At 37.6% G+C, this 25,305-nt stretch overlaps 2 protein-coding genes and 1 pseudogene across 3 annotated transcripts; all 3 read left to right on the top strand.

Annotated features, from left to right (window-relative positions):
• Nucleotides 1-279: 279 nt before the first annotated feature.
• Nucleotides 280-14,480, top strand: LOC114716807 (uncharacterized membrane protein At1g75140-like; annotated as a pseudogene).
• Nucleotides 4,975-9,188, top strand: LOC114716805 (protein IWS1 homolog). The gene is made up of 11 exons (XM_028901868.1): nucleotides 4,975-5,514; nucleotides 5,615-5,669; nucleotides 5,796-5,895; nucleotides 5,985-6,225; nucleotides 6,459-6,512; nucleotides 6,597-6,733; nucleotides 7,128-7,695; nucleotides 7,887-8,001; nucleotides 8,079-8,128; nucleotides 8,446-8,589; nucleotides 8,982-9,188. Exons 1-11 carry the CDS (start codon nucleotides 4,975-4,977, stop codon nucleotides 9,186-9,188), a joined length of 2,211 nt encoding a protein of 736 aa, XP_028757701.1.
• A 1,725-nt stretch (nucleotides 14,481-16,205) lies between the features above and the next one.
• Nucleotides 16,206-24,905, top strand: LOC114716809 (uncharacterized). 2 transcript variants are annotated; one of them, XM_028901872.1, is made up of 17 exons: nucleotides 16,206-16,472; nucleotides 17,432-17,643; nucleotides 18,232-18,371; nucleotides 18,446-18,556; nucleotides 18,672-18,770; nucleotides 18,896-19,004; nucleotides 19,109-19,309; nucleotides 19,587-19,755; nucleotides 19,844-19,925; nucleotides 20,014-20,107; nucleotides 20,402-20,498; nucleotides 21,438-21,531; nucleotides 22,404-22,476; nucleotides 23,525-23,698; nucleotides 23,800-23,922; nucleotides 24,149-24,344; nucleotides 24,382-24,905. In XM_028901872.1, the coding sequence occupies exons 1-16, from the start codon at nucleotides 16,460-16,462 to the stop codon at nucleotides 24,308-24,310; spliced, it is 1,953 nt and encodes a 650-aa protein (XP_028757705.1). In that variant the 5' UTR covers nucleotides 16,206-16,459; the 3' UTR covers nucleotides 24,311-24,344; nucleotides 24,382-24,905. The 2 variants fall into 2 exon arrangements, with proteins under 2 accessions (XP_028757705.1, XP_028757704.1); XM_028901871.1 differs by having other exon boundaries at nucleotides 24,149-24,905.
• Nucleotides 24,906-25,305: the final 400 nt, after the last annotated feature.

Genomic DNA, 25,305 nt, shown 5'->3' with positions numbered 1-25,305 from the left:
TTCCAAGCTTATGGCAGCTCATAGGCCTCTTACCCTTTTCTTCATTTGTCTAAATTCAGAGTCATGTTCGAACAATACAATCACTAAAAATTCCAGGTCCCTTTCGGGTATGAACCACATGCTCGCTCGGATTAAGTCATCACTGGGTCCTACCTTTGCTTCTTCCTTCCCCATAGGCCGGCCTTTCTTTTCTTATAAATACATTCTTCGCCCCGGAGCAGCGTATTCTACCAGCAGATTCTTCACAGCAATTCAAATTAACTCAGGCTTCATTTCAGCATGGCAAAACGCTTCAAACTGAAGCTCACAATCCCTTCTTTTCAACTGTGTCGCTCAAAACAGCTTTCCAATTTCCCAGGAAATCCAGTTCCCGCCATTTATCATCTGTCTCCGGTGAACCCCAAAGCACGAGATGTTGCCTACACGTACATGTCGAATCCCCCTCCCACTTCGCCCGATGACCATTACCGATCAAGACCTGTTTATTGTGAATCCAGATTCTGTAAAATGGGCGGTGACAGGGGCAGGAAAGTAAAATCTGCTGGAGGCCGAAGAAGTACGACCGCAAGCGTTTCGTCCAGGAGGAGTAACTTCCTCATGGACCAAGATGAAGAAAGCGAGAGTCTAGTTTCTGGCTTAAACAGCTTCTCCGATGAGTTTGGTTATCACGAGGCTGTCCGTGAGAGAGAAATCAGCAAGCACGTAATTAGCAGCGCAGAGAAGGTTCATAAACAAAGACAACGATCCGAAATGACAAGGAAAAAGAAGACGACGACGAGGACCAAGATGTCGGCGACGGGATCAGTGACGCTGAGTACAGTCGAAGGGAAGGTGAAGGAGAGCTTCGCGGTGGTAAAGAGGTCGAAGGATCCCTACGAGGACTTCAAGAAATCGATGCTGGAGATGATCATGGAGATGGAAATGTTCGAGGCCAGGGACCTGGAGCAACTCTTACAGAGTTTTCTGACGCTCAACTCGCGCAACTATCATGGAGTAATAGCGCGGGCTTTCATGGAAATTTGGCAAGAACTGTTCGCTGAACCTCGCGTTGACAACGACAAACATCCCAGGGATAGGTTTTGAAACCTGAACTCATGATTTTTTTTTTTGGCCTTTTTCACGCACGTGCATGTATCAAGGGATTTGGATTTTGGAGTGTATGGATTAGGATGCATAAAGTTTATTGGAGTTTGTGTTTTTATAAAAGAAATCTTAAATAGATAGATTTTTGTATTTTATAAAAATAATAAAATGACAAAATGCTCATGAGGACAGATAGAGAAATTCAAGGATCTTGCACAGATGATCCATTTTCAGGATCCGGAACACATTACCAAGAATTTTCCCTATTATTTTTATAAATGGGGTTGATTTGATCTTTTTGTTGATGTTTTTTGGTTAATCAGCATGCAAAACTTGTGTTTTCAACATTCTGTTTTAATTATAATTCATTAAAATGATTGACATGAACTATTCAATCGATCTCGCAACTAAAAATCAGAATCAAAATGAATACAAATAAGATACACAGAAGAGGCTTTCGCATCGAGCTTGCTGACAACAAAACTTATTATGATTGGCGTTTTTTGGGATAAAAACGTGGCTGGAGCCGAATATCATTTAACAGTCAACATGTTATCGTACATCCTTGATTCCATCTGGTGAATCAATACAAGGTGTTTAAGTCAGTTCAGTTTAGGTGATTTTGCGGTAAGTGAAATACTCCTCCGATCCTTATTATAAGACCCAATTTGACTTTTTATTTGGTCTTAATTATAAGATCCCAATCCATTTTGTCTCTTATATTTATGCATTTTTTTCCAAGATAATCCTTCTAACAATGATAGTTTTAGCCAATATACTTAATTAGCAAGGATATTTTAGGAATGACAATACTTATTTATTATAAATAACCAACTTAACTTACTTCTTTAATCTCCTCAAATAATTTTATTGGGTCTTATAATTAGGACCGGAGGAGTAATAATTATGCGGAAGTATTGTCATCTGAGCCTCCCCCAAGTGATTATAAGATATACACAACTCAAATTCCAAACTAAAGCCATGGCTAGCTATCCAATATCTACCATCAATGAATACCATACTCCATCCTATACAAACCTGTCTAGAAATCATCTCACGACTTTGACTTATCAGGACCAATGTCCACCACCTCTCTTGTTAACCAAATTATCGTCGGTGATGAATGACCTTTAATTGTCGGGTTCTTCACCCCCAGCTTTTTCACCAAATGAATCCCCAAAGATGCACCCCAAAGCTCAACATCATTCATGGTAGAGGAACCACCTAACACTGTGCATGCGTTGATACATATCTTGCGTTTGTAGCTCCCCCCCGCCTCACAGAATCAGCTTCCCCACCCAACTTTACTGGTTCAGCTCGATCCCAGTTTCAATAAAACGGGTAAGTCTGGTAACTTCTTCCAAGCTATCAAACGATCAATGACTTCAGTCCTCGGATCAAAATCTTCCTCCACCCCCCCCAAACACGAGTAACTACCCATCACCGCCCATGGACTCCCGTTAGGGCAGCATCATAATCCTCATGTGTCTCTGAAACATGACAGAGTGAAAAGCCGTTCACCAGATTGGAGGCTCCGATGGCGCCCAAATCAAGTTGAGTGCCCTTGTCATGGATGACCGTCGCGCTTCTCTTCCAAGTAGCTTAGCCAACTTCCTAGTCCAGATCCAGCCAAGACCGCACAGAATTTCTCATCAGCGAGTCCCCGGAAGATTTCTGGTTTCCCTTTCTCATCGTCTCCTCATATTCCATGCAGCTCTCAGCCATAGGTTGAATAGAATCCTCCCCCCGAAAGGGCGCCACTCCCTTTCTCCAGTGCATCTTTCTCCTCCTCCTCCATCGCCGCACCGCCGAGATTGGTGCCCCGGGAGCGTAGGAGTTGAGTGTACTTCGCAGCCCGCCGACCGGGGAGTGGTTTATTACCTCCAACATATTTTAATGTTTAGCTAAATTACTACTCGTTCCGTTCCTTATTATAAGAGACATTTGATACTTATGACATATTCTTATATATAAGAGACACTTACAAGTTGTCTCTACTTTTTTGTGTTGATTTACTATTTTACCCATATTTATTATCTCCAACTCACACTCTCTCTCCCTCTCACTTCTCTTTCTTTTAATAATTTAATTGTTCTCTCTTATGCTCTCTCTCCTTATTAATGAGGGCATTTTTGGAAAAAAATTATACTTTTTACACATTAATTGTTCTTAACTAAGTTTAACTATTTTTTTGAATGTACTTCAGTTATTTGTCTTTATAATAAAAACGGAGGGAGTATTACATTCGGTTATTATTATAATAACTAGTTAGCTAATTTAAATAAGTTAAAAAAATCAACTAAGTTAGTTATTTATAATAACTAATTGTTGTCTTTTCTAAAATATACTTGCTAATTAAGCGTATTAGTTAGAACTACTATTATTATAAGGACTATTTTGGAAAAAATGAATAAATATGACAGACAAAATGAATTGAGGTCTTATATCTAGAACCAAAATAAAAGTCAAACGAGATATTATATTAAAGATCAGGATTAGTATTTTTAACTGCTATAAAATTTAATTGATTAATTTGAGAAGATTTAGAAAGTTAGTTATATTAGTTATTATATAAATATTATCTTCTCTAAATTATATGTGTTTGGATTATCTATTGGTTGTAACTCCTTAACATATGCAACGACTATTAGAATTATATGAGGGCAAAATAGATAAATATTACCTTCGGCTTTTAATATAAGATTTTATTTGACTTTTATTTTGATATTAAATATAAGATTTCAATATACTCTGTCTCTCATATCTATTTATTTTTTTAAGATAATTATTGTAATAACGGTAGCTTTAGTTAATGTAATTGGTTAGTAAAGATATTTTAAAAAAGACAACAATTATTTATTATAAATAACTAACTTAACTAAATTTTTTAATATATTTAAATTAGTTAACTAACTCTTATATTAAAAAAAAGAGATAGTATTAAAAATAAAATAAATTAAGGTATTATATTTAAAATCAAATTAAAAGTTAAACTAGCTCTTATATTAAGAACCAGAGGTAGCATTAACTATTCCGGATTAATTATCACATTTTATAATTAATAACCAAACTTCATAATTTTAAAGTTTTATAAAAATAAATAATTTAACTAATTTATTAATTTATATAGAGTAATTATTAATTATATGCTTATAACAAAGACTAAAATGATTACTGAATTTTTTTATTAAGCTAAGAACAAAAGAATCTAGCCCAATAAAGGATCGGTGTATTATAAAATTAAAATTTTTATATTTATTTATTTGATTTTATTAGGACGTTTATTTTTTGGTCAAAATTAGGACGTTTACTTTTGTTTCTCATATAATTCTCACTTCTATTATATCAAGTATTTTAAAAAATTATTTAACCTTTTTATACCAAAATTGTTTTATATATTTTCATTCAATTTCTTCTCAATTTCACTTTCTATTTAATTATTTTAACTCAAATCTCAAAATAATGAGTATAAATGGAAAAAACTTAAAATAAACTGATTTAAAGAAAGAAAGAAAACAAAACCGGCAATTTTGGCGGTTCAAATTCAACGAGCACCGCCTAATCAATACCCGCCAAAATTCTGAGAGGGTGTTTGGGAAACCCAAACTATAGTTTCAGAAGTGTAATCACATATTACTTCGTAATCCGTTTCTGAAAATTGGCTATCCAAACACTGAGTGTAATTTCAAAATTGGCTCGAATTTCAGAACCAGACGACGAAAAGAAAGGAAAAAAAATGAAATTAAAATAAAAAGTTATGCAAGAAGCGCCTTAACCCAAAATTCAAAAACATTTAGCGCCATTTTCTTTCTGCTAAAAATCATTAGATCCACTCCAACAGTTCGCGGAGCCAAACTCGTTCTGCAATCGAAGCAGAAGTTCAGATCCGATATGGAGAGCGACGACGATATTGAGCTACGGCCGTCCTCTCCCGTGCAAGAACGAAGGCTGAAGCGTTTGAAGAAAGCAGTTAGAGCTCATGAATATCCCCGTCCTAATACGCCCGATGGTAGCCCTTCTCCGCTGCCTGGTAATTCTTCTGAATCTGATGCCTCACACTCCGATGATTCAAATGGGCAAGATTTTGAGGGTCTTAATTTGGCATCCGCATCTTCATTGGAGCCTGTTGGTGATGAGAATGGACCAACCGCTGAGCGTGACGCTTTGGAAAGCGTCAAGGAAGATGATTTGAGTGAGGCGAAGGTTTTGGAATTTGATTCCGTCTCTGAGGATCTTGGAGGAATTGGCAATTCTTGCTCAACGGAAGCGAAGGGGCCAGAGGCTGAGGATCTGAAGACCAATGAACTAGAGAGAAACCAACATAGCTTGGATACCATTTCTGAGAAGAGAAAGAGAAAGAAGAGCTCCGGCAGTGATAGAGGCGAGGAGAAAGTCAGAGAATCCACATCTAATAAAAAACGGGCTGAGAAGGTATGCATCTGGGTTGGCCCATTTGGCTTCCTATTCTGGAGCAAATATCTTTTATGTTGTCATTGTTTGAGTTGCTAATTCGAAGTCCCTGATTTTCCAGGAAAGACTGGAAAGCCTTAGAAACCTTCGGGCTGAGTCTCAGAGACTTCTACGAGGTATAATTGCAATCTGGAGCTGTATTCCATGGGCTAATGACTGCCCTCCAAGGGGTGTGTTAGCTAGGGTAATCTAACTTGTTTTGAAGTTTCTACTAACTCTATATTGCCTCATTACTTCTCTAGAAAGTCGGGATGCAGCTTTTAAACCTATTGCCCGTGTTCACAAGCCCATTTCATCCCTATTGGATAAAATTCGGCAGCGGAAAATGGAGCTTTTAAAAAAGTAGGTGGATTATGTTAGAATTCTGTTTTAGTTCGGGCTTTCGTTGTCTTTTACATTAGGCACTGTGCTCATGCATATGTTAGTTGCAGATCCATTTCTACTATTGATGATAATGATGATGAATTCGCAAGGGATGTCCAAGTGGATGATGGATCTCGGCGTGCTTGTCTTGGGGATGACATAGCTGATAAGGTTGAACATAGTGAACGCCAAGAAATATTTACCAGTCCTGCGGACACGACGAATAATTTAGACCCATCACACTCAGGGGGGTCAGGCGCTGCTACAAATTCCTTTATTTGTGAAACCGAAGGCATTCGTTGTCCGATGGTTAGTGTTCATGCTCATCTAATACAACCGAATATGTTAGGAACTAATGGACCTTGCCATGGTCTTAAGAATGGAGTGCTGTTAAATATTTAAACTTCTTCAGCAGTCACGTGCATGCATAAGATATATAGTGAATACTGTCATTCGAATTTTAAGTCTTTTGTCTATTTTGGGAATATATCTAGTTATCGTTCTTGCAGTCTGACTGTACTAATGTCCCCATTGAATCTCAGGTCATGGATTCCGAAGCTGACAATGTGTTTCGAGCTCCTATTAATGATACTCAGGTTTTTATGTCAGCTGTTTGAGAAGATGCTTCCTTCTAGTATTAGATTTTGCACACTGATTGTCTGTCTGTCTGCAATGTCCAGGAGCTCTATTCTGATTCCTCAAGAAGTGACACCACATGCGAGGCATTGAACGAGAAGCCTGCTAGCCCTTCAGAAGTTATTAAACCACCAATCCCTTCAATGAACTTGCAACTCGATTCTGCACCTCCTGATGATGTGTGAGTGCTTAAAAGTTTCTTTCTCCTTTGTGGTCTTTGAATTGAGTGCTGCCGACAATTAATTACATTAGAATTTTATATAATTTTCTGAACGCCATTTGCTTGGATATTGGTATTGCATTTTTTTTTTTAAAGCATGGGACATGTTAGTTTAATAGTTGCTACTTCATGATATATGGGTTTATTTGCAGATTAGATTAGTATAGGTGGGAATTTGTTAGAAAATTTTTGCAATGATGCACAACAGCAGTGGTTTAACATTGCAATGATGACTAGCGTATCCATATTTTGACATATTATGTTATGACCGTTGAACTTGCTGTAATTAAAGAGCTACTATCGCTTTTCCTTATTCTGGGAGTTTAATATGACAAGCTCTCCTGTTTTGTTTCAGCTCTTCTGATGAAGAGGACAATGAAAAGGAAAATATAGATCCACATCCACATCGATCAGCCGACTCTTCACCACCAAGTGGTGACCCTGTGAAGGCTTTCGTTGATGAAGAAGCAGAAGAGGAGGATAATAGTGACAATGACCTTGTGCGCTTCCAAGAAGATGAGGATGACGACGATGAAGATGATGCTGAGGAGCTTAATAATATGATAGCATCTGGATATGAAGAAAATCTAATTGATAAGGAAAGGCGTGACCAACTTCACCAGCAGTGGCTGGAGAAACAGGACGCAGCTGGAATGGATAATCTACTGCAGAAACTTAATTGCGGTTCAAAATTGAGGGACACGACATCAATTGGTGAGGAAGACGATGAGGAAAGCAATGAAACTGGAAACGAATCAGAAGATGAAGAATATGTTGCCCAGCCAAATGCAGCCCGAATCAATCTGGAAAAAGTGAGGCAGATGATTCCTCAGATGTTTTCAGATAAAGATGACGCATATGTATCATCCGATGAAGAGGAAACACAGAAGATGCTGCCTAAACGGTGCTTATCTGCCAAAATTGTGAGTTCATACTTCTCTGCAACCTTGCAGGGGTCTACTGTAGCCGTATAACTGTTTTTTTTTTTTTTTTTAAATTTATAGCAAATGTTGACCTTATTATGGGGTCTAACACATTTAAATCTCTGCATACGCTGAGTACTTATGTTTTATTATTTGTTATAAACTTTAATTGGTCATGTACTATGGAACAGGAGGAGCAAACTGCGTTCTTGTCACCGGCTGAGGATGAAAGTAGCCGGGAAGTTTTCAGTCTTATAAAGAAACTGAATACTGTGCCTGACACCAAGAAGAAAGGCAGGACACCCTGTAAGATGCTAATAATTTCACCAAAATTGGGCCGCTAGATTTTGTAAGATACTGATTGTTCCTCCTGTACCCTGCAGCGTTCTTTGATACTCCGCTCATTGGACAAAACATCAACGTATTATCCAAGGTGAGCTTGTTTTAATCCCATGATGTTTGAAAATGAATTGCTACTTCATTCTATGCCAGCTATGAGAAAGTAATAGTTGTCACTAACTATATGGTACAAATAGGGCCCCTTGATCTACAAGATCAGAAGAGTCTTTACTGATTCTTAATGGCCTGCTGATTTTCCTTGCAGAGGCATCTAAAAATTTCCACTTGGGTCCAGATATCTATATTTTTGTCTGCCACCACGTTTACCGTTTCTCTTTCTATTAGGCATGCGGGTATTGTGAACTGTGTTTAGAATGCCATATCTGAACTTTCATCTCGTAAATGTTGCAGTCATCATTCCTAAATCGTGCTTCCAATCATTCGTTGCCCTCTTCTCAAAAGCATGGACCAAACAAGGCTCGTTCTTTCATTTTTGGACGAGATGACAGCAATAGCAGGACTTCAATCTCAGTGTCAGAGGACTCGTTGGATACGGTAATGACTATCTGAATCGAAAGTTTGCACGCATTGTATAACTTGAACATAAGTACTGGTCTGAACAAAATAGTTCTTCACTATTTAATTTTCTTTATTACTCCCTCCAACTTAATAACTGAATTATTTAAGTATTTACACTTGAGAAAAAGGTAAGGAAAAGGATTTCAAGGTAACTTCCACATCCGAGATGTGTCTGGTGTGGAAGACCGTAGATATGGTGTTAGAAACTAAGAATTATGACAACGACATGACCGCTATGGAAGTTTTAAGTCACCTCACTCTTATTCACTGCAAAAATCGAATGTGCAGTTTCTTTCACTTCGTCGTTTATTCCTTGTGACTGCGGTGCCATCACTAATAAGGCTATATTATATCGATCTAACTTGCAGATCCAAAAGGAGACTCAGCCGCCAAAATCTGCTAGTGCCAAGTATCAGAGTAATACACAGAACCGATATCATAATTCGAACTCCTCATCTCAAGAGTCAGGTACTTGTCTTTTGGAGATATTAAGGAAATCGTCGCGGCATGCAGAGCGACGTGTCCAGAATGACACTGTTCGCAAACGGAATCTGTATTTGCTGCATTCAAGTTAGCAAAGAAGCCAATTCAGACCGAGGGAAGAGGGTGATGTGCCGTGAAATTTTGGTGTTTAGTGAGAAGAGGAGAGGATCCTCTCGCGTTTAAGTATGGTCTTTCTTATTTGGCCATAAAAGAAGTTATAGGCTCTTTTACCGTATGTTTGGTACGAGAAAATTGAAGGGAGAGGGGTTTTTTTTTTTTTTTTAACGCGTTGGATTTAAAAAATTAAAAAAATTATAAAATTTTGATGAAAAGAAAATATAAGATAAAAGGGCAAGTTAAATTAACTTAAAGTTTTTAATCTCATTTTTCTTTTTTTTAAATTGAGTTCATTAATTTTTTTTCTTTTTTTTTTTCTGCTTCTCTCGTGCCAAACAAACGTTGATTAAAATTTGGTGCCTAATTGTTATCTCTTAGTTCAGTAATGGTGATTAGTTTTTAAATTAAGTTTCTTTCCCTAATTGTTATCTCGTTTATTTATATCATTTAATAAAAAATAATGAAGTCCAGGTTAGGAATTGATGGCCCCGCAAATTTTCAGGTATCACAAAAGCTTATCTGAAAAAATGGTTTCAATGCTCATTGTTGTAGTGATGAGTAAGGGTTTGGATTTATTCCTTGATCCTTATTATAAGACTTCATTTGACTTTTTATTTGGTTCTAATTATAAGATTTCAATTCATTTTGTCTCTTATATTTATGTATTTTTTTTAAAGATAATCTTTCTAAATAATAGTTTTAGTCAATATACTTAATTAGTAGTGATGAGTAAGGGTTTGGATTGTATTCCTTCGATCCTTATTATAAGACTTCATTTGACTTTTTATTTGGTTCTAATTATAAGATTCAATTCATTTTGTCTCTTATATTTATGTATTTTTTTTAAAGATAATCTTTTAATAATAATAGTTTTAGTCAATATACTTAATTAGCAAAGATATTTTAGAAATGACAAAATTATTTATTATAAATAATCAACTAACTTACTTCTTTAATCTCTTAAATAAGTCAATTGGGTCTTATAATTAGGACTGGAGGAGTACATGTTAAAACTGGATGGTCAATGCATAATATTATTTTATTTTCATATTTTTGGTATCTTGTTAGTTTAATATATGTTTTTAACTTTTGCTATTAAAAGAACAAATGTCATTTAAATTGAAAAATTTTAAATTGAAGTTGTTTGCATGAATACCTTCCCCCTTCCTCATTTGACGATGGATTTTTCAATTTTTTTATTTTGTGTAATAATTAACCTATTTGTATATTTGCTAATCTATTTTTTTTTAAAAAAAAGTTATGTATAAACATATAATTTGCCTTTTTATGGGAGACATATTGTGAGGGCAAGCTGCAAGGTGTGGCAACAAAGATGTTGCTGCCCCTTCAAATCTTCTAATGTTGATCCACGTGGCATGCTTCTTTTAGGTGTTGTCACTGGCTTTCGCTATGTTATGGATTCTTTGCCTTCGATCAGAGCTCTCGGCTAATTTCTAGTATTTAGTTGTATAATAGAAGAAATCCAGAAATACGACCAGACCAGTCGACCACTGTGATACTTATTAAATCCTGAAAATTTATCTTTCTTTCTTCATTTTTTAAAATTATTTTTTAATACAACATTACACGGTCAAGTACAAGTTTAAGTACAAGAAAACAATTTGATTATTGGGTTGTGTATCCCCTGAAAGTTCTTGAATCTCCGGATCACAATGCAGGGTAAAAAAAAACGTAAGGAGGCTCGACTGAGCAGGAGTACGTGAGCACTACTATGAAACGAATCAAGAGATCAATTAAGAACATTTTAAGGGCAAATTAACATTCTCTTATAGTCACTATAATTATCAAATCTAAAGGAATCATTTAGTCACTATTAACTACTACCTTTACCTTTTTGATGTTGGTCATTATTATAGACCACCTTATTGTATGATTTTTGTTTGGTCCTAATTATAAGATGCCCAATCCTCTAGTATCTAATATATATTAGTATGTTTTTTTATGACATTTTTTTCAAGATTATATCCTTCTAATAATGATAGTTCTAGGGGAGGTTTCTGAACCATTATTTATACAAAATTAGTTTTAAGGATGTGTTAGAATGACAAACATTTTAATTTCTTCATTTGTAACTGACTTTGTTATTCTTACTCTCCTTAATTTCTCCTCAAATAAGTCAAACTGGATTTTATAATTAGGAGCGGAGGTAGTACTACCTCTGGTCCCACTATAAAATATTGTTTGTAATTTATAAATAAAATTTTATGATTAGGAACCGAACTAATACGAAAGAGACACAGAATTGACTGCCTCTTGAAGAGCGAAGACCATGCAAATATCCCCTCCTATTTTAAATAATAAAATATTTAATCAAACCGACCTGACTAGAACATCATTTGCTTTTGTTACAGTGGAAATCGCTCGGCTGACTTTGATTCCGGGAGGAAAAAGCGTTTGCTTGCCCTAATTTACCTCGTGGACCCAAAGTCAAACCGGTAAAAAGCCTCTCCAGACGGTCGGAAACTCCCTCCTGAGATTCTCTAAATCTGACACAGATTTAAGCTTCTTTATCTATTCCAGATCCAACTTCTTACACCCTCAAATACATCAGCGACTCGTGCCCCTCACTTATGGCTGCACGCTGACATATAACCCTCCAAGTTTCTTCTTCAATGGCGCGTTCTTCAAAAGGCAAGTTCTTTGTGCTTATTTTCTTGTTCTTTTTATCATCTCTACACGCTTCTACTGTCCTTGTAAAATCTGAATCTTGTTCAATACAATCCGAACATGACCACCATCCACGCCATGATGCTATTTCTGAACCTGAAACCAAAAATAATCCGAATCAAGAGATTTTGCTGAACAAGCTGGAGGAGCTAGTGAGAAATCTTAGTGATATAGTGTCCAGATTAGAATCAAAGCCGCCGGATCTCTCAAAGGTGGTTCTCGAGGACGAGAGATCGGCGCTGGAGGGGCAGGGAGCGTCTATCGAAAGAAAGTATGAGAATAAAGATCAAATAAAAAGGCTGAAGATGGGGAGTATGAGGGCAAAATTCGAGATGCAGAGAGAGCTCGAGGGGTTTCTGTAACGAAGTACTCTCCGTTTTGGTCAGAGAGGTTTCATTTTGTATCGACTGTGAAATTAGATTCAGATGCAACCTGTATAAATGTTCTGCCATTTCGGGACTATGAGGGTCTGAGTAAGTACGTAGCTGTTGGGGATGAGAGAGGAAGAGTCTACGTATTCTTGAGAAACGGAGATGTTTTGCTGGAGTTCTACACCTCTATGGCCTCCCCCATTACGGCAATGGTTTCCTACACATCTGCTCGCAAAAATGAGAGTGTCGTCGTAACAGGACACAGGAATGGCGCAATCTTGATCCATCGAATTTGGGAGGGGTCGAGTGGAGAAGATTGGAGTTCTCTTTACATGGAAAATGTTGGTAAAATGGCGTCACCAGAAAGCGAGGAGGTCGGACGGCCTATAGCGATCTTGGAAGTTCATTATGTTGGAAGGATGAAATACATTTTATCTACTGATAGTAGTGGGAAGATTAAGGTTTTCAGGGAAAATGGTACATTTCATGGTTCTGTCATGCCATCAAGTAAGCCGCCGCTAGCATTCTTGAAGCAAAGGCTTTTGTTTTTGACTGAAACTGGTGCGGGGTCATTGGATTTGAAGGGCATGAGAGTTAGAGAATCTGAATGCGAAGGGTTAAACCGTTCCCTTGCTCGAAGTTATGTTTTTGATGCCACAGAGCGTTCTAAAGCATATGGGTTTACCTCAGAAGGTGATCTGGTTTATGTTCTGTTGCTCGGAGATGTAATGAACTTCAAATGCAGGGTTAGATACAAGAGGAAGTTTGACATGGAGGAACCTCTGGCTTTCCAGGCTATTAAGGGGTACATGCTAGTCGTTAGCCCGGAAAAAGTTTTCGTGTATAATGTTTCATCTCAGCATTATGTGAGGGTCGGTGTGCCTCGGTTTCTTTTCTCGACAAGTCTTGATGAGATCAGATCATCATTTTTGAACTATCCAACCTCGAGTTCGGATTCTAGAAGAGTATAGCGATCTTGGAAGTTCATTATGTTGGAAGGATGAATACATTTTATCTACTGATAGTAGTGGGAAGATTAAGGTTTTCAGGGAAAATGGTACATTTCATGGTTCTGTCATGCCATCAAGTAAGCCGCTAGCATTCTTGAAGCAAAGGCTTTTGTTTTTGACTGAAACTGGTGCGGGGTCATTGGATTTGAAGGGCATGAGAGTTAGAGAATCTGAATGCGAAGGGTTAAACCGTTCCCTTGCTCGAAGTTATGTTTTTGATGCCACAGAGCGTTCTAAAGCATATGGGTTACCTCAGAAGGGTGATCTGGTTTATGTTCTGTTGCTCGGAGATGTAATGAACTTCAAATGCAGGGTAGATACAAGAGGAAGTTTGACATGGAGGAACCTCTGGCTTTCCAGGCTATTAAGGGGTACATGCTAGTCGTTAGCCCGGAAAAGTTTTCGTGTATAATGTTTCATCTCAGCATTATGTGAGGGTCGGTGTGCCTCGGTTTCTTTTCTCGACAAGTCTTGATGAGATCAGATCATCATTTTTGAACTATCCAACCTCGAGTTCGGATTCTAGAAGAGTGATACCTTTGATCGCTAGTGACCGTGAAAAGCTTGTCATCATCGGCCTTGGAGGTGGGTATGTTGGAATGTATTATTCTAATCTTCCTCTATACAAAGCGGAATTCAATACCATATTCTGGACTAGCCCAGTATTGTTCTTCATACTGTTTCTGTTTGGGGCGTGGCATTTTTTTGCAAAGAAGAAGGAAGCACTTACTTCTTGGGGGCCAGATGACCCATTTACCTCCACATCGGCTACAACTAATGCTCCAACCTTAGTATCAGGCTCTGGAGACAGATCCTTTGTAGACTCCTCAAGAAATACAGAAGTGATGGAACTTAGAAGCGGTGGTCTCAGGGGTCCGACAAGAAGATACGGCTCTCCTACAAGATATCCTGGTGGCGCACAGAGTTCATACAGGCTGAGCGCAGCAGATCACAACTCAAGGCCTACTTCAGTTGATCCGGACTATCGAACAGCATCAGAGCTCAAATTCAGGGGCTCAACCATGGAACCTCCTCCGGGTTTCCCAAAAAGAAGAGAGGGTCTATTTGTAAGCAATCAAGGTGTAAATGATCGCAGTTGACTTGTTTGGGTTAACTGCATGAGCTTCTAACTGGTATGACTCTCACATTTCCTTTGATTTTCAATCCCGAGGCGACACCGTGGCATTTGGTCTCGCCATCTTTCCAGTTTTCGGCTTGTTGCATAAATATAAATAAAGCTAAGCTTTACTGCTTCGTTTTCCTCCCCCCGCACACCTAACTTCCCCCGTTTCGGATATTAAGGATGCAGTGTGATTTTTAAAATTTCCATTCCCCCCGGGCTTTAAGAGCTGACTAGGCGATGATCTCCTTGGCAACCCGGATTGGACTTGGAAGTTTACGAGAATTTGGTTATTGTGAGTTGTTATTTTTTCAGGCGGGGGAATCAAAATAAAATTTAAATGAATGCACGGGTTTTTTTCCTGTTCAGATGTAATTTTGTCAATGATGGGGTTGCCAGTTAAAGCAATTAGTGAAATTAAGAGATAGATAATCGTAATTAAGGGTTGGGCTAACCCAGTTAATAGTAACAAGTCAAAAGACAAAATTTAAGGGCTTGAGGGGGCAGGCAGAATTGGCCACAATTATGAAGGAGCTGTTGGGAAAAGAGGAGATTCTTAACATGTAGAGGTACAGGATTGTGGCTGAGAACGTTTTCACTTTTCAGGCGGCGACGCTGAAAACAGAATTGGAGGGACATCAAAGATGGGTGGACTAGGTGGTGACGGTGGTCATGGAGGTCGTGTGAAATATAAAGTCTGCATTGCCCTTCTTTGAGATTCAGGCTGCTGATTGAATATATTTGTATTACTGCCCTTCTCGCCCAAACTACTGATAATAATTAGGAGAATAGCTTTAGAACACTATGCATGAACATAAATATGGCAATTAAAATTTCTACGATCAACAAGCTGCTTTATGAGAAAGATAATAAGAGTTTGAATTTCAGGAAGTCATTGTTTATAGAATTTGCATTTTCACAGGAGCGTCTGTGAGCACCATCAAATCATTTATAAAGTCAGTGTCACTCCCGAAAATTAGTAACAACAATTCATAAGATAACCACGAATATGGCATTTGCATTTATAAAATTAAAAAAAGAGTACAACCCGAGTGCATATATGTAAAAAGATAAGAGAAGTGGTGCAAAACATGAACACGAGGTGTTTTAGAAAGTTTAAGCGGGTTTGATGGAAATTAAACAATAATTTTAAAAATAATTTTATAATATATAAAGTAAATATATGGTGGGAATTATCTTTTTAAAAGTGCTTTTGAGGATTATCAAACACTCTCTAATTCACTGACCGAATGTGAATCTCCATGGTCCATGCCTTTTTTCATGTATCATTTCTGTAATGTATATTCGTAGGGTTACTGGGAAAGCCGCGCTTCCTGTCTTCCCGTGGACGTGGATGTGTAGGCTGTGAATTAAATTTGCACTGCAGCTAGCATCGAAGAATGAAGCGACTTGTGAAAAAATGATTAGCATCTCATCTCCTATATCCCAACTATGATTATATAAATCGCATAGCTCGCCCGGAAAATATGTGCAAACACACTGTGCACGTGTTCACACAACTGAAGGCGATCAATGTGATCAAACAAAATGTCAAAAAAAAAAAACAAATAACGATGGTTCAATGATTCTTGGGGGATCGATGATTTGTGTTGATGACTCATGATTGTGCTAATGGCATGCAAATTCTGGAGCCAACACATGGAAACTCCGGGAGGTGAAATCGACAAATAAAATTATTTATTTAGCTCCTGGCGAAAAGAAACATGGTCTTTTATTTAACACCCGGCACACTTGTCCCGCTTCCCTTGTATCCAAAAAAGATCATAGGGGGAAAAAAAAAAATCCTTGTTCGGGCCAGATCGGGATCTGGACCCTAACTTCACTCCATCGCTGAAGTCGTACACGTAAGGTATACCACACACACTCACAAAAGAGTGCGAAAGGAAAGTGCATACTGCAGAATTTTGGAGCAGTTACGTTACATCGCCTTCTCCTCCTCCCTGTAACCTCTCCCAGCACCGTAAAAGAGATAATTACTTTCCGGTTCTGCTACCGAGTTGTGTGAAATCACAATCTTCGTAGCTGTAGTTACCGACATGGATAATTCTGGTTAGTTATGTATGCTGTGTGCACTTTCTCGTTTCTTTCATCTCAGTTTATTCTTATGTCACGTCCCTGCTTTGTTTCTATGTTTCCTCTTCCTTTCCGATTCTTTTTATGCTAGGAAGGCAATTCGAATGTCAGTTACAACTTATGTTATCCAGTTTCGAATTTTTCGGCACTCCCACTTCCGTTTCTTGTGCGGCTATTTCGTGTGCTTGCATTGGTGCTTAATCTTCATTTTCCGCTTGTTCATTCCGTTTTCCTTTTTCTTTATTTCTTACTGTATTATGCTCTTAAAGGAGCTGAACTGATCTATGGCAGTTGTAATCTATGAGGTCTGGGAAATAATTCCAATGGCTTTGATAGAAAGTTTTAACTCAGAGTTCAACTTATGAAGAATATTATTGTTCCGTTAGCACAATTTGTGAGACGTGAATAAGCTGTATAGTTGCATTTGAAAACGCTTTTGCTTTTCTTTTTCCTTTTTAATAATTTATGGAAATAACTTGATATCACTTGATCTGTGAATTGCGAATATGGAGTGATGCCTGAGAATGATTTGGAGTTTAACTGCCTAGATATTCTTCTTTATTGTGTGAGACATGGATAGAGGCCTGGATATTTGCATATGCTGTGTATGACCTCTCTCTCTTTCTTTCTCTTTTTCCTTTTATCTTTCTTCGCTCTGGGTTGATCGTGAGCAGAACTGTTAAAATCTAACTTTCATTCACCTCATCGTCTTATGTCCATTTGATGGGTGCTATGCTTCATCTAGTTCGATGACATGATTTCCCGGAAGAAAGTCCATAGGCCAGACATTTTAGATGTTTTTTGTATCATTTGAATTTATGACAACTTGTTGAGGAATTGATGATTGTAACATGTGAGACCATCTTTCTATTTGTAATCGTTATATTTTGCCTTAGAATGACATCTTTTCCATCAAATATTGATGCTCATGGCAGGAAATCCTCAAGATGTGACCGTGCCACCAGTTGAAGGTGTTGCTGGAGGAGGAACAGCTTATGGTTGGAATGATGGTGGTACACAGGGTTTGAATCTACACAAGGGATCTGTTGACCCTACAGAGATTCCAACTAGGGATATAGTATATGTGTGGAGCATGCCAAGCACAGCAAATGTTGGATCACAAGATATGCCTAGGCATTTGGAGCCCGTCAGTCCTGTGATCTTATTAGTGGCTTATGTTTATAATTTTCATGCGATAGTTTTATTTTGCCTTGTAGCTTGAAGTTTATATCATGCATGGACATATTATGCATAACCCCACTGTCTGTAAGCGCGACTCTAACATTACTTGTTTATATGAAATAGCTGCATAGATGAATTCGTGAACAATATTCGTTTCATGCTTAATCACATATAATTATTACTTTTGAATATAATATTATCTTTATTCTTGTGCGCTTTCTCTTCTTCCCCTGAGTAGGCATATGATACGCATGCTTCTGGACAAATTCGTCCTTACTCCATTCCATGAACAATGGAACATTTAAACTCATTACCTGAATCAACATGTTATTTATTATACAGATGACACATGACGCACTTGAATTTTTTGCGAAAAGAAATTATGGATTTCAGCGGAATATTTCTCTATGGACTGACTAATACTGTCATCTTTGGAATCTTCTTGTATTCTATGGTGAAGCCTGGGGATGTGTATGTTGCATTACGATGCTGATGCATAGAAGTCATGTTATTCCAAAGCTGGCATTGACTTAGTATTTGCTTTATGTTGAAGATTAATCTGCTGGCAGCTAGAAATGAGAGGGAGAGTGTTCAAATAGCTATTCGACCAAAGGTTTCTTGGGGTCGTACTGGTGGTGTTGTGGGAACTGTGCAGGTTCAATGCAGTGACCTATGTTCCACCTCTGGTGACAGGTTGATGTATTCTTACACAATATTGTATAGAATATGTGGTCTCTGTGATTTTATGCTGACATCAGTTTGGGCAGGTTGGTTGTTGGCCAGTCTTTAAAGTTGCGGCGAGTGGTGCCTATTTTAGGTGTACCTGATGCTCTTGTGCCAGTTGATCTTCCTGTCAGTCAAATGAGCCTGTATCCCGGGTACTTATCAGTGCAACATTTCTCTATGTTTTCCCCCTCCAAAGTTCTAGGCGCACAAAATCGTGGATGAATTACTTCTTTTAACCTTTCTTTTGGCATGTCTTCATTTCTTCAGGGAGACTTCTGTTCTTTGGTTATCGATTGATGTCCCAAGTGCTCAACCCCCAGGACATTATGAGGGGGAGATTATCATAACTGCTGTGAAGGCAGATGAGTGAGCGCCCCCCCACCCCCCCCCCCCCCAAAAAAAATAATGATTCTTCACTCTTGATTTTATATGAGACATTTCTATTCATCAGTTTTTGTGGCTGGCTGTTGTCAACCTTCACCTATATGCAGGTCTCCTGCTCAAAGCTTAGTCAGGGCTGAGAAACATCAGTTGTTTGAGGAGCTCAAGGGATGCCTTGACATAGTTGAGCCCATTGACGGAAAACCATTAGATGAAGTGGTGGGTTATTTTGTGTAGGTTTTTTAAATACTGTCGGTAATTCTGATGCTCTTATTTAACCTTGGTGTTATTATTGGCTGTTCATGTAAGCATCTATTTTTTAGGTACAAAGGGTGAAATCTGCAACTTCATCTTTAAGAAGGATTCTTCTGTCTCCCCTATTTTCTGAATTTTTTTCAGATAATGGATCAGTAGATATGATGGATGAGGATGCCATTTCAAGCCTCTCAGTACGGGTGAAGTTGAATCTGACAGTTTGGGACTTTATACTTCCAGCAACTCCATCACTCCCTGCTGTATTTGGTGTATCCTCCAGTCTTTAAACGTCAGACAATAAAACACATTTTTTTGCAATGCTTTCAGAAAATGTTAAGTGTTTGTATTGCCTTAAATGGGATATTATACTTATTGCTTACTTGTAGTTTTATTACAAACTAACTCTGGAAGTAGTACAGTTGGCATAATGTTGCCATTACATGTTTGACTCATGGATGCTTATTTAAGCTGATGCGCTTAGGGCATGCACGTCTGTGTAGGAAACATTATCTTACTTGTATAATAGTTTCATTGACTGTTCGCTAGATATCTGATACTGTAATAGAGGATCGTTTTGGTGTTCAACATGGGACAGCTGAGTGGTATGAAGCAATGGATCAGCATTTCAGGTGGCTTCTTCAGTACAGAATTAGCCCCTATTTCTGCAGATGGGGTAATGGCATGCGTGTTTTGACATACACTTGTCCTTGGCCAGGTATTTTTATGAGAACTTAATTATGACTAATCAGTTTTAAATGACATATGATAGCACTGCTGAAATTGTTCACTTCTTGCTACTGTAGCGGACCATCCAAAATCAGAGGAATATTTTTCAGATCCACGGTTGGCAGCGTATGCTGTGCCATATAGCCATGTAATCTCCAGGTATAGAGTCAGTTATCCCTGTTTGATTCTGCCAAGCCTATTTGTGATGAAAACTGATGAGTTTCACCCACCTGTTGGTGTGCCACAGTAATGATGCAGCGAAGGATTACTTGCAGAAACAAATTGATATTCTGAGGACAAAGAGTCACTGGCGAAAAGCTTACTTTTACTTGTGGGATGAGGCATGATCAGTGCTTTGCTCTTCATTCATGATAATTATGTCCACTCTAGGGTGACATCTTTTTGTTTTATCTACCGTTATTCCAAGTCTTAACTCTGGACACAGTGGTGGCTGCTGAGAAAATTTAGATATTTTTTTCCACCATAGTCTTAGGTCAATTATTTTACTTGCCTTCCCGGTGAATGTGTGATTTTATTATCTAGCTATGTTGTTTTTTGATTTTCCTAATGTTGTCACTACTAGTTGAATGCATCTTAAGATGATCTTTATAAGTTCGTTTACTTGTGTTTGACAGCCACTGAACTTGGAACACTATGATTCTGTTCGCAATATGGCCTGTGAGATTCATTCTTATGCTCCAGAAGCTCGTATTCTAACTACTTATTATTGTGGTACGTGCTTCCTACCTAAAATTATTCCAAACTCTGCTGTCTGCACCCTTATGGATAGCTTACATGTTATATGTTCCCTTCAATATGGTTTAAATTATTTACTATTGAGGCTGTGGCATTGGCTTTTGTATTATATTGATTTTTATGGAATGACTGCAGATGTAACATGATTCTCATATCTGACTCTGATTGTTTATCCTATACATGTGTTCTAATATCAGATAACTGGTATTAGTTAGAGCTTGATTTGAACAATTGTAAAATGTGTTCTCTTGGATCCTTTTCTTTTTGTCACCATTTTTTTTAATTTCTTTTGAATGACTATTTGCAAACGTGATGTCGTTATCAGTTATGTTCACTGTAATTCCAATGCAAACTTCTTGGTGGTGATGGAAGGGTAAATTATGGAACGCTAGGAAACCTTTATTAGCACTCTTTGGCCCAAAAGCTATGGGCCTATCACTAAATCTTTTATAGTTTAGGATACTGTAGGTGAGTTACTAATTATGGGGAAAATTCTAGAGGCATTTGTGTGAGGCTACGAGCCTGAGAATTGAGTTTATATCATAGAGAGATTGTGGCACGAAGAGAAAGAGAGTTAGATGAGTATTGTGACCTGATGGCAAATGCTTTGTCCTGATTGTGTACTTAATGAAAATATGTGTCCTTTGATCCATCTTGGGAGTAACAACTGTTGAGAGAATATGCAATAGACTCGATGGGCATATAAGGATGGCTTTTTGTGATTCTTTTCAGTTTGTCTTTGGTAGTGGTGGGGCACGATTCTGCAGCTAATTATGATCCTTCCTTGGAAACGCCATAAATTGAAAATCTATTTCCTTGCCAACCTTTTCCACCTAGTTTATAATTTTAATATCTGCAATTGATTGTCCTCTTTATGATTATATATATTTTATTGGTGATTCTTATTTTATGCAGGACCAAATGATGCACCTCTTGCATCTACTCCATTTGAGGCTTTTGTTAAAGTTCCAAATTTCCTTCGTCCTCATAATCAAATTTATTGTACAAGGTACTGCTCTACATTAAACATATCCAAAGATTTGGGTTATTTGCTATTCGTTTTGCTGTGCCTGTTTTTGAGCTAGGGAGAAGGTATCAGAAGAGATGAGAATCAGACCCAGCTTCTTTCTTGTCTTTCCCCTAGGAGCAGTATCCTAGAAAAATACAACATTTGTCTTGGTATATGATGTTGAAGCTATTCATTAAGATGTTTTGGGATTCCTCATCAGGTTTTGATTTGATTATTACAATTTTTCATTAAACATGGGTACCTTTAGATTTAAGCCATACCGTAATAGCCATATACTTGGCACCTGTACTTTTTTGGTTACTCCAAAGTATGTTTCAAGTAATTTTTCCTTTTAAAACAAGTTTAGTTTGGATACATATTGGGTAAATTTAGAAAACTCCTTTAAACCTTCAAATCTGGAAGATCCATAATTAATTTTTGCTAAAAAAGGTTATACAAAACTTGATATTTGATTAGAAAGGAATTTTTTTTTCCTGGTGACCATTGATGAGGAGAAATTTTGAGTGAAAATAGGGACAACTAAATTAGGATGGAGTTATAAGCTCATGTATAAATGGTTTGTGTTGTCTGCATAAGATCCATGTTAACTTATTCTTTTGGTGGATGGAAATGGTTATTGTTATTGAATTCAAAGCTTTCTATTCTAGTTAATCCAGTGGCTCTTGATTTTTTTTTTTCCTCCTGAAAACAGTTACAATATCGTGAATTTCATGGCTGAATGACTTTGATGAAATTCAGTTCCCTCTTCACCTTCTTCAGACCTCATCCATTTTTTTGATTGCTCATGGTCAAGTTCTTTTTCTGATCCATAACCTTAAGGAAGCATCAACGTGAAATTTCTTCCTTTGCAGTGAATGGGTTCTGGGCAATCGAGAGGATTTGGTCAAGGATATTATTTCTGAATTACAACCAGAGAATGGTGAGGTAACATCATATTTCGATTTGTTCAACTCTAAGCTCTGTAATATATTGTGGCGTACTTGATATCTGGAAAAGCAGGTTGGTCTTTATTGTTTCTAGTAAGCAATTTTTGGGCAAAATCTCCAATATATAATAAATACTCTTCTGCGGTGTATTGTTCATTTATCTCTTAGCTGCTATCATATTTCTTATAATAGTTACTGTTCTCTAGATGCCTGCTTTCTAGGGTGAGACTCTGTTCTTTTGTTTCATTGGTCCTTAATTCCTGGGGGACCCTGTTCTTTTCTTCTTCCTTTCCTCCCTGCCATGCCTATGTACACAATGACATAATCATTATTTTACTATGAATGCTGCTAGTGTCACAGTTTTACAAAACAATCAACGACAATTCTGCTTCTGTTCAGTAAATTTGAAAGGCGGTGTATTAGATCAGTCACATAAGAACAGCTCTATTTTTAACAGGGCTATGGAGTTGTTGGTTGTCCGGCCACTGTCCGGGACTTTTTTCTTAAGTATAATAATCAATGATTGCAAGTGTGAACTGATCTCATCGAAGCAAATAGTCACGGTTGCTTTGCACTATAGCATGGCATCCCTTGTTGTGTGCTAAACATTTGTGTGTCTGAACAGATTGATTTATGAAAATTATCAGGTACTTGACGAAGTTTGTGAGCATTTTGATTGATTTTAAGCTCCGTTCTTTTACTGACTGTCAACAGTATTACATTGATGCAGTTATAGTATGTCTCATTTTGACCTCTTTTGATTTTTCCAACAAATGATTTGTTATTGAGAACCAATGTAAGTGGCTGAGGGAATGCATGATTTACTTAGTGCTTGAATAATTGATTGCATTGCTATTGTTTATTCAGTAGCACTTCTGTGTAAGATGCTGAGACTTTTTTTTTTTTTTTTGGGGTTCACTGTGGGGAATTCTTAGACTCGAGCAATTATTAAAGGTTGACAAGAAAAGGTGGATAGTGGAATGCGCACACCTGTTGCAATTTGTTTGCTTTAATAGATCAAACTGATTTATTTTATTTTTTCCCAGGAATGGTGGACATATGTATGCATGGGACCATCAGATCCTCATCCTAATTGGCACCTTGGAATGCGAGGCACTCAACATCGCGCTGTCATGTGGCGAGTGTGGAAAGAGGGTGGCACAGGATTTTTGTACTGGGGTGCCAACTGCTATGAGAAGGCAACTACAGCCAGTGCAGAGGTGTTTATGTGCCCTGATTCTGCTGTATCGTAATTGGATTAGAATATTCATTTGTGAGAGGATTCTTTTTACTGATAGTCAATATATTTTCTTGAGGACAGATAAAGTTCAGACACGGCCTTCCACCTGGAGATGGAGTTTTATTCTACCCTGGTCAGGTGTTTTCATCTTCTGGTGAACCGGTTGCTTCTCTAAGACTAGAGCGCATACTTAGTGGCTTGCAGGTAAGAGCGATGTAATTTCAAAACTACTTAGCTAATTATACTGAATGTACTTGAACTTTTGCCTACTTGCTTCTGTTATGTAGATGCAATATTGTGTTTGTGAATATATTCTTATGCGCACGTTTTATCAATCTCATCGATAAATATTTATTTTTGTGGTTAGCAAGTGTTAGTTGTGCATAGTTGTTTCATATTCTGATGTTTTTCATGCTGTAATTTTTTCTAGGACTACGAGTACCTGAAACTATACGCTTCCCGATATGGTAGGGATGAAGGGATTGCTCTTTTGGAGAGGACTGGTTTGTATTTTGGTCCTGAGCGTTACACATTCGAGCATATGCCAATCGATGCAATGAGAGGAGAGATATTTAATGCCTGCCGTTCCTAAATTTTTGTATAGACGATACCATATGTTTCGAGTGGTCTATTTGGCTCTGGCCAAAAAAAAGAAAAAGAAAGGTCTATTTGGTGGCAGCTGTCATATCCAGGCTTTGAGTTTTCAGCTTTCAAATGTCAATTGATGTAGTGCATAATTTTAACTGTGGGTTAGATACCATTGTGGCTATAATATCCACTTGAGACGTAGATAGAGCAGAGGGAAGTGTTCTCCCTCCTTTCCCCCCCTTAATAGTGAAATGGGCGCACAATGTCGATGAGCTTCTGGAGTTAATTATCGCTTAGGCTTATGTAAATATTCATCCGATGTTGCTTTGCGAGGACCATGGAGTTTGGAAGATGCATGTGGGCTAATGCTATAAACAGGTTTGGCTACTGAATGGCAGGTTGTCCATTTTTGGTTTATTACTGTATTTCATGTCAAACACAATCCTGTCAATAGATTTATATTGAAAAAGTAGTCAATTTATCTCAGTTTTGGCAAGGAACAGAGAGAGCCCTGGCTTACGATGAATACGACTGTCCAATTTGTTCTAAATTCATGAATCATGATAGGCTGGGGTCGCATGCTGACCGCTATCCGTCGAGACTGAACTATAACAGTTGGGAGGCATGTGCAATTTCCCATGTCTCGGGGCCTTACTAGTTCACTGTAGCTTTCAACTATATTCTTACCCATGTGCGTTTTTTCCCCTTAAATTTGTTATGAATTTTATTTTATGGTGACGATATTGTGGCCGTTAAATCAATTCACCAAGTTGACGTTGTTAGTCCAGAATGCCTATCCCACTAATGGATAAACATCTTTTTTTCCCCCTAATACTAATTCTAATCTTATTTTGATTTTAAATGTAAAACTTTAGTTTATTTTGTCTCTTAAATTTATAATTTTTTAAAATAATATTTCTACTAATTGCATATAATAAAAAAAAATTCATTAAGGGGTAGTTATGATTATTATGAGAAGTAGTATTATGAGAAAATCAA

Source organism: Neltuma alba, unplaced genomic scaffold (assembly GCF_004799145.2).
Source record: "Neltuma alba isolate B1F8T4 unplaced genomic scaffold, ASM479914v2 tig00011688_pilon, whole genome shotgun sequence".
NCBI lineage: Eukaryota > Viridiplantae > Streptophyta > Magnoliopsida > Fabales > Fabaceae > Neltuma > Neltuma alba.
The sequence above is the reverse complement of the archived record's forward strand: the minus strand, read 5'-3'. Positions and strand labels throughout refer to the sequence as shown.